The 12,637-nt window shown below is 34.9% G+C and overlaps 1 protein-coding gene across 4 annotated transcripts in view; it reads right to left on the reverse strand.

Moving 5' to 3' along the window:
• Nucleotides 1-12,637, reverse strand: part of LOC131526863 (kelch-like protein 29) — a 285,092-nt gene that overhangs the window by 257,233 nt on the left and 15,222 nt on the right. For 3 of the 4 annotated variants that reach the window (XM_058755510.1, XM_058755509.1, XM_058755513.1), the window contains exon 2: nucleotides 7,450-7,518. In XM_058755510.1, the coding sequence (XP_058611493.1) occupies nucleotides 7,450-7,479 (30 nt within the window). In that variant the 5' untranslated portion in view covers nucleotides 7,480-7,518. Of the gene's footprint in view, nucleotides 1-7,449; nucleotides 7,519-12,637 lie in introns of those variants that run through there. The other variant, XM_058755512.1, reaches the window with a different exon arrangement.

The following is a 12,637-nucleotide window of genomic DNA, read 5'->3' on the forward strand; positions in this document are numbered from 1 at the left end:
TCCACGTCTGGTTCAAATGTCATGATATGTCACAGCCGGTTGAAATGCCTCACTGTGAGCCACTTCAGTTAATACGATTACATGCTGGCTGAATTAATGAACAACTGAGAGCACACAAACACGGCAAATCCGTTCTGAAGCACGCTTAAACACTCTGAAAACAAGCAGACTCGCTGAGCGTGCATTCGGCGTAACCCTTCCCCGCAGCTCCAGCTCAGGTTCACGGTGTGAAGGCACAGTTCCAGGGATACTGTGTTCCACTGAGGCCACGATCTTTCGCTCGGTCATCCATAAAACAGGAGATGAAGTGGCCGGCTTAGCCGATCAATGACAGTGCGGGTGACACAGTCTCTGAAGTTGCTGAGCGCTGTGACATTTGGAGAGGAAACGGGAACGTTCTCCTCGGAGCACCTCTGAGTCGAGCCATCCATCAGCACTGTCCTTATCCTTCAGTGTGTACTCTCAATCTGATCTGTTACACACCTGCTCATAAAAACTACATGAACTCAACGTGGAACCTGCTTTCTTAAAGCAACAGGATTTACATTTTGAAGTAAATAATTCCTTTAAAATATGTTCCTGATCTTTTGTAAATGATTTATGGGTGCACATTATTCAAAAGAGAGAAAAAATTAATAATAATATTAATAATAATAATAATAATAATAATAATAATAAGATTAAAATAAAAATATTTGATAATAAATCATTTTTAAATACATTTGATAAAAATAAACAGAAGAAAAGTTTTAAAAAATAACGTATGAAATGAAATTTGTAAATATAAAACATTTATTTATATATAAATATAAATTAATTATATATTTTAATTATCTATAATTACCTGTATTTATCTATAATTATCTGTATCTATCTATCTATCTATCTACATACACACATATACATACAGTCATGGCCAAAAATATAGGCACCCTTGGTAAATATGATCAAAGAAGGCTGTGAAAATTAATCTGCATTGTTAATCCTTTTGATCTTTTATTTAAAAAATTCACAAAAATCTAACCTTTCATTTACATTTACATTTATGCATTTAGCAGACGCATTTATCCAAAGTGACTTACAGTGCATTCAGGCTATACATTTTTTTTTTAAATCAGTATGTGTGTTCCCTGGGCCCATGACCTTTTGCGCTGCTAACGCAATGCTCTACCACTGAGCCACAGGAACCTTTCATTCGATAATAATAAGAATTTAAAATGGGGGGAAACATCATTATGTTTTTCTCAAATACACGTTGGACAATTATTGGCACCCTTAGAAATTCTTATGAGTAAAATATCTCTGAAGTATATTCCCATTCACAATTTTGAGCACTCCAGGGTGATTATGAACATGAAATGATCCAGCCATGGCTTCCTGTTTTACAGAAATATAAATAGGAGGGAAAACAAAGCCCAAATTCCCTTAATCATCTATCACAATGAGAAAAAATAACGAATATATTTCTGATGTGCAACAAAAGATAATTGAGCTTCACAAATTAGTGAAGTGGCTTTAAGAAAAGAGCTAGAGCAGTGAAAATTCCCATTTCCACCATCAGGGCAATAATTAAGAATTTCCAATCAACATAAAATGCTACGAAACTGGAAGAGGACGTGTGTCTATATCGTCCTAATGCACGGTGAGAAGGAGAGTTTGAGTGGCTAAAGGACCACAGCTGGAGAATTGCAGAAAATAGTTGAGTCTCGGGGTCAGAAAACCTTAAAAAAAATTGTCAAACAGCACCTACATCACCACATGTTGTTTGGGAGGGTTTCAAGAAAAATTCTCCTCGCTCATCCAAAAACAAACTCCAGCATATTCAGTTATCAGACACGACTGGAACTTCAAATGGGACTGGCTTCTATGGTCAGATGAAACTGAAAAATTTGCTTTTTAGCAGCAAACACTCAAGATGGGTTTGGTGAACACAGGGATAAAAAGTACCCCATGTGTACAATGAAATATACTGCTGTATTTTTGATGTTGTGGGCCTATATTTCTGCTGGAGATCCTGGACATCTTGTTTAGACACATGGCATTATGGATTCTATCAAATACCAACAGATACAAAATCTTATAATGGGCCATGTTTGGATCTTCCAACCGTACAATAATCAAAACACAAACCTCAAAAACAACACAGAAATGGGTCACTGAGCACAAAACCAAGCTTCTGCTGGCCATTCCAGTCCTCTGACCTGAACCCTATAGAAAATGAGTGGTGAACTGAAGAGAAGAAGCACCAACATGGAGCTGGGAATCTAAAGGGTCTGGAGTGATTCTGGATGAAGGAATGGTTTCTGATCTCTTGCCAGGTGTTCTCTAACCTCATCAGGCATTATAGGAGAACATTTAGAGCTGTTAAACTGGCAAATGGAGGTTTCAAAAAGTATTGAATAAAAGGGTGCCGTTAATTGTGGCCAATGTGTATTAGAGAAAAACATTTATTTCATAATGATATTTCCGCCCATTTTAAAAAAATAGTTTTTTTTTGTTGTTTTTTTTACATTTTAATATATATATTTTGTTTCTTTACAACAACACGCACTGATGAAACTACTGTACACTACAGTAATCAACAGAAATTTCACTTCAAAATTAAAAAGATATAAAATTAAACATTTATAGTGTCTCTTAATCATTGCAATGGTCATTTTTAAATTCCACACACTGAATCACACCAACACGCTACACCGTGTCACCATCTGCGCGTAAATGCGACATTCCCCTGTAAAGAGCTTGGCACTTGGACGCTTGCCTGGAATCCTCTGTAGTTCCCTATCTGTTCAGATGGTGTTTATGCTAAAGCACAGTCCCTAATGGACCTTAAACAGTACAGGGAGCGTTCCTGAGCGACGGTCTGCGCCGAGCTCCGTCTCACGCATTAGGCTCAATGGCTTGCATGAGATGACATGTTATGACCCCTGCTGTGTTTGAGTCCCCGGGGGGTGATGCCACCACGACTGCGCCGGAGACGTCTTAATCACGCCGAGAGAGGGTGGGGACATATGTGTCGAAAAACAGCAGTTTTTAGGGATGCAAATGAATGCGAAATGAGAAAAATGAATAATTATGAGTTTGCAAGTACTACAAAAATTATGCACGCTCTCTCAGCATCTTTAAAAGACGAGGGAGAAGCTATTTCATGATTATTATCAAAAATTTTCACACTTTCTTTCAGCAGGGAACTTAATCTTGCACATAACGAAAGCAACAAGTGGCCCAATTGCATGACATCAGCCTCCCAAGGAAGGTATTGAAATTTAGCATTAAAATGAGCTTCAAATTAGCAAACTGTTCCTGATATGAGTTTGAACACAACAGCAGTCGAATTTACAGGAAATTGCAGGACTCTGAAGAGCTCAGATGATTTCGGCGGTGTAATTTTCTCAATGTTAGCTTAACATTTCACTTAGCGCAGGCAGGGACACTCCAATTACGCAGCTTGGGGAGCACTTTAAGAAAACACGGGGTGATCGGGGACCTGCGAGTAAAATGACCTGTTAAGAGTAATGATACTTGATTTTCATTTGCTATTCAAAAATGCAGCAACCAACAATCAAGGCTATGCATCAGAGCAACCGCATTTTTACAACCTAATTCAGCAAAGCAATCAAATAAAAAAAAAGATCCTTTTCACTTTCCAGTACAAAAGTGTCAATTTAAACAATACAAACACACCGCTCGTATGTGTGTGTGTGTGTGTGTGTGTGTGTTAATTATTTTACTTACTATTTTATATTTTACTTTTTTTTTTCATATTTTTATACACAGTATATTAGCAAAAAGCATTTATGACATTGAAGCATTTGTGTTGTGTTTAAATTGACTGTTTTGTTCTGGAAAGTGAAAATGATCTTTTTTTATTTGATCGAATATGTAAAAATGCATAGCTTGTGTGTGTACATTTATACATTTTTCAAATATTAATATAGACATATCTAAAATGTGTGTAAAATACATCTCGTTTGTGTTTATGCATGTGTGTATATATAATTTTCACATTAATATAGCTATAAAAATATATAAAATATAAATATCAAAAAATTTACAGATTGTGTGTATATAAAAATTTCAAATATTAATATAGATATAAAATATATCATGTTTGTGTGTTTTCGCATGTATGTGTGTATACATATATAAAACCTTCAAATTTTAAGATATGAATACAGATAGATAAGATAGATATATATATAAGTTTTGTCTGTCAGTCTGTCTATATCTATCTATCCATCCATCCATCCATCCTCGACAAATACATAAAGCATAAAGTAGGCTGACTTCTCAACTATGTTACCTTCACATGCAAATATCTTTATATTCTTTATATTCAAGCATCCAAATCCAAATTAAATCTGTAGGATTGAAAAGATTATAATTGGCAGGACTATATAATACGACAGAAAGGTGGAGGGCAATTTAGTTTTGCAGTTTTGATGTTATCTCATACCTTTGCTAATTGAAATGCACACAGTCTATTTGATTATGCAGCAGATGTCCTGTCACTACGCATCAATAAGTGATTTAAAGGAGTAGTTCGCTTAAAAATTCAAGGTATTTCTTCATTCACCTTCAAAGCTGTGTGGTTTTCTCTCTTCCTTGGGACACAAAAGGATAAAAATTTGTGTTGTTCTTTTTCATACAATGGAAGTAAATGTTGAACAGAGGCTCCAAATCTACTAAGAGCAGTAAGTTCCAGTCAAATTTCAGTCTGCTCCTTTCACAGTTATCATATACTGTAGCTTCAGAAGACTTGGAATAGAGTGTATCAGACTTATTATGGTATCTTTACGGTGCATTTTTAAGCTTATAAAAAAGCATCTCATTTTGTGTTCCACAGAAGCACATTAATAATTTAACTTTTTCAAACACACACTGAATACAAAACACACACTGATACAAAATCTACAATCCTGAGAAAACTTGCCACAGATTCCTGCTGATCAAATTCTAATTAGAGATTAAGACAAAATCTCGACCGTGGGTGGGCAGGTTTAATCTTCAATCACACAAGACACTGACCACAAACAAAAAAAACTGCGCCGCTTCACTTGAGCCGGGTCAGAGACGGTCACTGCGTACCAGTGATCAAAAAGCTCCACATCCCATTAGCCAGAACTCACAGTGGGGTAACCCAATTAAATCAATTCCATTTAATCAGAGCGGGACGCATGAGCTGAGGGGGTGTGTCTTTCCTGACAGTCGAGCCGCATGTAATCCCACTGCTTAATCACCAGAGCCGCGTCCACCGAGAAACGCTAATTGGAATGTGATGGAATTCCACTGATGACAATCGGAAAGTGTTCCAAATCGATCTGAAATGTGCAAGAGGTCTCGCAAGGGTCAAGTGACCGGATTAGATTTGTGCTATAAATTAAAAGTATACAAAAAATGTTTTTAGTGGGGCTGTCAATTAAAAAAAAGTCCAACTTGAAAAGAAAAAAATGTCTTTAAATATGTATGTGTGTGTGTGTGTGTGTGTATGATATTGATATAGATATATATATATATATTTATATATTTATTAGTGCTGTCAATCGATTAAAATAAATTAACTAATTAATCGCACATTTTTCTGAAATGAATCGCGATTAATCCCACCTAACATTAAAGTTTTTAAATATACTTTTATATGCAATATTTTCACATTCTATCTTCAAATTAATGTACAAACAACATAAAGACAGTATATTTTTTATATTTGTTTAATGGCATCTTTATTTTTATGACTGAAGGCCAGTATCACTGATACCAATTAATACTGATTTCCCTATAAAAATGTTTCCCCCTAATATTTAACCATTGACTATAGCCATTCAACTTTACATTATAATTAACAGCTATCAATTTTAACATTTATTAGACTTTAAAAATAACTTCTAATTTAAGTGAACTTAAAACAATCTTCACATAAACTCATTATAATAAATGTCACATTTTTCTACCTGTGCCCCTCAGCAGAAATATACAGAAATTGAATAGAGTTATCAAACACTAAATTCTAAACTAAATACAGATGAATCCTTAAAACTATAAAAGTTATTGATTTCCTCTTTTTTCTTTTGTTCTTGATGAACAGACATCACAGCAGCTGGTTAAGAGGTCTTCTATTTCTTTAAGAGCTGCTGCTACTGAACATGACGAGGATCTGATGCGCATCGTATTTTCTCTCAACTCTACCTTTTCTGACCCACTTCAGGTCGGACCCATTTCAGTCTCTACTAATGAGCTGACGAGTTGAATCGTGTGTTAGATGAGGGAGACAGTGCTGGGATGCTCCAGGACAGTTTTGAAAACCATTTCAGAGACATGTTCTTAATGTAACTCATATATAACGTATTACATGCATGCACAGTTTTATGGCAGCTTTACCTTTTTGGTAACTTCATGACTTAACTGAACACGACATTGCATGCTCGTAGTTTCTTTCGTGATTTGATATGAAATGATACAGCCTATGCGTGCGCCGGTGCCTTTGTGCATGTATTGAAGAGCACGCGCTGCAAGCACAGTACAGTTTCCGCGCTCGTGCCTGACGCTGAAGTGAAACGTTTCCTGTTTGATGTGCTCGTAAAGACGTTCTGCAACTGAATAAATGCACTTCTTGTCAAGAAAAAAAAGAGACAGAATTAGCAGTTATGAGTGGGGTGGCCATACACACATACATCTATTCTTAAAAAAAAAAAACACCTTCTCCTTTTAGACTTGTATTTACTAACTGCTTGTTTTCTTAAAAAAAAAAAAAAAACTAACACTAGCCTCTCTATTCTTTTTGTATTCTATTCGCACATTTTTCTGAAATTAATCGCGATTAATCCCACCTAACATTATATATATATATACACATGGGTAGTTAACGTATCAATGTGTCCTATGGTGTGAGGAAAAAAAAAAAAAAAAAAAACTAACAGTGAAGATAAACTTCTCTCATGCTATTTGCAACTAAGAATGAAGATACATTTTTCTCATGTTATTTGCATGGTAAGGTTTTTATTGTGCATTTTTGCTATGTGACACCATAGGACACAGGGCAATTTTTATTTGTCAACTACCCATATATATTATTATATTTATTTATTTTTTATACATAAAGTATATTTTTATGAACAAACAATTAAATGTGCAAATTATAATTCATGTAAATTAACAGCCCCAATAATCAAATAAGTAATTAATAAAAAATAAGTATTTTAATAAGTATAAAAGTATTTTCTACATACAGATAACATCGTCCACATTTACTTTCTCCTAAAACGCTCCCATTCATGTGCAACAAAGGGGGAAAAAAATCTAATGGTCGAGACAAGTTCTGTTAATACAAAAGGGAACAAAAACACACCCCAGCTGTACACAGTCTGCAATAAATGAGCTAACTGATGTATCTTTTTGACAGGCACAAGGGTGTAAAGATATAAAACGGGATCTTTTGAGATATTGCGGTACCTTGGGTCTGTGCTGGATGATGATGCTCATCACAAACTAATGAGATCTTTGGAGTATACTCAGGTGCGCCTGCAAAGACAAAGACAACGCGATCAGTAAACACACACAGAAAGAGCAAGAGAGAGAGAGAATTGAAAAGTATACTTTGTTAATTAGTACCAATTGTAACTGCTGTGAGAGAGTGTTAAACAAAAACAATAAATATTTAAGACCACAACTTAATGTCTCATGCTAATGTTTTTTTGTTTTTTTTATTAATACCTTAATTCAGCAAGGATGCATTAAAGTGATCAAAAGTGACTGTATAGATGTGTATGAAATCACAAAACATTTATATTTCAAACAAATGTTGTTCTTTCCTTTCATCAAAGAATCTAGAAAAAATGCATCACAGTTTCAACAAAAACATGAAGCAGCACATCCATTTTCAACAGTGATAATACGATAGTGAAATGTTTCTTGAGCAGCAAATCAGCATATCAGAATGATTTCTGAAGGATCGTGTAACACTGGAGACAGGAGTAATGATGCTGAAAATTCAGCTTTGACCACAGGAATACGTCACACCTTAAAATTTTACATTTAAACATTTTTAATATTCAGCAGTATTATCATTAAGACTGCACTGACACTCGGATCGGATGAGAACAAAACTTGAACTGAATTAAGCTGGATCATGTTACTACTGTGTTTTGTAGAATAGCTTTATAGCTGAATCAAATTTGTTTAATAATTGGTGAATTTTGCCACATCGACACAGCTATTGAACTGAACTGAATCAACACTGAAGTGACTTCAACTGAATAACGATATTTTTGCCTTCTGTAGAGATGCTTATAGCTGAATTGAACTTTTTAAAATAATTTTCATAGTTAATAAACAATATTTTTAGAGCTGCTTTACAGTTTACAGTTTCCTGTTTATTACTGTGAAGCTGCATTGAAACAGTCTATACTGTATAAAGCGCTATATAAATAAAGGTGACTTGACTTAAAGGGATAGTTCACCCAAAAATTTGATGTTTATCTGCTTACCCCCAGGGCATCCAAGATGTAGGTGACTTTGTTTCTTCAGCAGAACACAAGCAAAGATTTTTAACTCAAACCGTTGCAGTCTGTCAGTCATATAATGACAGTCAATGGGACCCACAGCTTTGAAAGTAAAAAAAAACATACACAGACAAAACCAAATTAAACCCTGCTGCTTGTGAAGATGCATTGAGGTCTAAAGACATGAAACTGAACAGTATTTATATAGTTTTTTACCTCAGATCCACCGCCATGTCTAATTATCCTGAGCGCGTTCACAGCAGCCGGCGCCTGACGCGTCTTCTTCTTCTTGCTTTACTCGAGTGTCAGTGGTCCATTTGACAGATAGGTGGCAGTAATGCACTTATAAGTCTGCAATCCGCGGTGAAGCAAGAAGACGACGACGCGTCAGGCGCCGGCTGCTGTGAACGCGCTCAGGATAATTAGACATGGCGGTGGATCTGAGGTAAAAAACTATATAAATACTGTTCAGTTTCATGTCTTTAGACCTCAATGCATCTTCACAAGCAGCAGGGTTTAATTTGGTTTTGTCTGTGTATGTTTTTTTTTCCTCTAAAAGCCGTGAGTACCATTGACTGCCATTATATGCCGTTTGTGGTCTACTGAAGAAACAAAGTCACCTACATCTTGGATGCTCTGGGGGTAAGCAGATAAACATTTCATTTTTGAGTGAACTATCCCTTTAAAATACATTTGTTTCTTACAACCACACAGCTTTATGCTTTACAAGATGTTCATTGATGGACTGGAGTATTGTGAATTACTTGTGGATTATTGTGATGTTCTGACGGCACCCATTCAGTGCAGAGCATCCGTTGGTGAGCAAGCGATATAATGCTGAATTACTCCAAATCTGTTCAGATCTACGCATCTACATCTTAAACGGCCAGAGGGTGAGTAAAATTTCAGCAAACTGGGTGACAAACTCCTTTAAGACTTTGTAAAAATTTGCTACACTGTGCAACAAAAGATACATGGCCTACATCAACAAGCACAATATTGAAAAAATCTAAATGAACTGCGGCACAAGAGAAACGACCTAACAAGTGCAACATCCAGTGCTAAAAGCAAACACGATGACTTCATTACTCCCTTCAAATGGGAAATTGCCAAAGAAACACACTTCTAGGACTCTTTTCCTGGCAGTGATAACCAGACCTCTTCTAATGGAGTAGACGCGTCAGGTTTTTCTCCGGCATATAAATATCATTCACTTCTCAACCTCCATTTGAGAGTCACATGGCGCAATCAAATGACAAAGCCGTCGAGATGAAGTCATGACACAGTAAATCAAGTGAATTTCGAGCTTTTACAGGCACACAAAAGGAAAAAGGAGCAAAACACTGATAGGGAGTAATAATCCTTTCTTTTCCCGATTATATAAACTTAATAGGATTCGGAATGCAATCACTGTCTAACCTAATGCTTTTAGAGACACAGAGGAGGATCTCATCAGATTGAGTCTGGACAGAATGATTCCCTCGACTCCGCTTTTCTGTTCGCTCATCTCGCACATTTCCTGACCCCTTCGTCTCCGCTTGTATTTACAGACTGATCAGAGACAATAAAGAGACGGACGAATGTTTACTTTGTCATGAAATGAGAAATGTACTTCCATTATATCATACGAGATCATTTACATCCCCGTTGGCTCCTGCTTGCACAACTCTGCTTTTTCTGTCTCGCTCTCAGCGTTCATTTGCACTTTGTCAAGGAAACAGACATTTTATGTCAAGGCACTGGGGAATTAAATTAATAAAGAAAATGCATGGTAGATTATCTTCAATTATGAATACTGCCAGAACAGGAGTATAAAAAATAGATATTCAAACCATCCTCTGTGGTGCAGAAATGAAATTAATTTATTGCTATGTACACAGAGCCAAATGTGCTCAGACTTCAAATATAACATCCATAGGGCATAAACTTATCATTTATTTCAGATCTGTGTAATGTTTATGCTACATTGCTAAACTGAAAAATGTGGTTCTTAGTACTTATTGATTAGCTTTGAGAGCATATACAATAGTGTACTACTAAATGTTGACCAAGTTATTTGTATACACAATACACTAATTTTCTCTTCAGGAAACTGACCAAAAATACTGATCTTTCACTCCAATAAACATTGTGTCAACAAAATGCTCTTTAGCAAGAGTATTGCTTAGCATGGTCATTCGTTCCAGCAGCAGTAGCTGGTTAGCAACTCTCAGGAGCTAAGACACAAGTCATGTTGCCAGTTTATATATATTTTTTAAAAATTCAAAAATAAATAAACGTTTTGTCAGAGTGTGGAACTACTTTTGAATTGAATACAAATGAAGAAACATGCCTTTTGCATCCATAATGGTAATCATGCTAACAGTTGTCTAATAGCATCTGACTAGCAAAGCACTTATATAAGTTTACTAAAATGAAAGAAAAAAAGTGCATACAGTAAATTGCTGAATCTAAAATTAAAAAGTTAGGCCAAATTGAAAATAAAAAAAATGTAAATCAATTACAAAATATTAATAAATACTATATTACATTATAAATAATAATAATAATAAAATAACACTGCCACAAACAGCTTATAAGAGAGATGTTTTTTAAACCCAGATAATTAAATAAATCGTTAATTTAAAAAAAATAAAATATAAAATTGCCACATCTCAGTCTTCAGTGCTCGAAATCAAGCTTGAACATTTAAAAAATTATTTTCCGTAACTGAAATAAAGCTAAACAAAATTAATAAAATGAAAGTCTAGAAAAACAAAAATTAACCTGGCAAATAACCAAAATAAAGCGGTAACACTTTACAATAAGGTTCATTAGTTAACGACATTAGTAAACATGAACTAAGAATGAACAATACTTCTACAGCATTTATTAATCTTAGTTAATGTTAATTTCAGCATTTACTAATGCATTACTAAAATCACAAGTTGTGTTTGTTAACATTAGTTAATGCACTGTGAACTAACATTAATTATTTTCATTAACTAACCTTAAAAAAAATTAATAAACAGTGTAATAAATGCATTGTTCATTGTTTGTTCGTTAGTTAATACATTACCCAATGTTAACAAATGACACCTTATTGTAAAGTGTTACCAATAAAGCTTACTAAAAAAAAAAAAATAGCCTAAATAAATAAATCATATAAATTACTGAAACGAACTACAAAAATAAAATAAAAACTGATTTTTTTATTTTTTTATCTAGTTCAAAATATTAATTAAAAAATACTAAAATAACACTGGAACTAACACTTAAAGAAAAAGAAATTGCCATTCATCTCAATGGCAGTAGCCCACATCACCCACATTTGCTGTTTGCTTTGCTAGTGAAATGTAGGTACAATAAGGTGTCATTTGTCAACATTAGTTAATGTATTAACTAACATGAACAAACAATGATCAATACATGTATTACAGTATTTATTCATCTTTGTTAACGTTAGTTAATAACAATACAATCATTAATTTTTAGTTCACAGTGCATTAACTAATGTTAACAAACACAACTTGTGATTATAATAATGCATTAGTAAATGCTGAAATTAACATTAACTAAGATAAATAAATGCTGAAGAAGTATTGTTCATGCTTAGTTCAAGTTAACTAATGTTGTTAACTAATGAACCTTATTGTAAAGTGTTACCTAGGTAACATTTGACCAGCAAAGCAAACAGCAAACCTGTCCCACTAGCTTACTGTTTCAAAATGCCAACATTAGACAGATAAACTGCACTCGTAAGACCAATTCATGATGCCATTGGTTGGTTAGTTACAATTCTGCACACATAATTCCTGCAAAGTAATTTTCAGTGTATTAATTGCAAGCACAGTCCCTCAGGAGCCGTCTTGGGTCCAAGGTTAAGTGTTTTCATCAGGGTGCAGTCACGATCGAGCTGGATCATGAACTTGCTAACTTAGTGACTCTCTTGGTCTACTCGGATTGTACCTGCAATCCTTCAGTTAGCAACTAAACCATTAGTCTCCACCACCCGAACCTGTCTGAAACCGAGCAGGACACCTAAGGGTGAAAAATCTCTTTCAAAGCCGTAACAGATGCTGCTTTGAAATCTCCATGTCGCAATTATTGTTCACCTGTCAACACGAAGTCAAGCCATAAATCATCTTTGTAATTATCAA

This window comes from Onychostoma macrolepis, chromosome 20, assembly GCF_012432095.1.
Source record: "Onychostoma macrolepis isolate SWU-2019 chromosome 20, ASM1243209v1, whole genome shotgun sequence".
In the NCBI taxonomy this organism is placed as follows: Eukaryota; Metazoa; Chordata; class Actinopteri; order Cypriniformes; family Cyprinidae; genus Onychostoma; species Onychostoma macrolepis.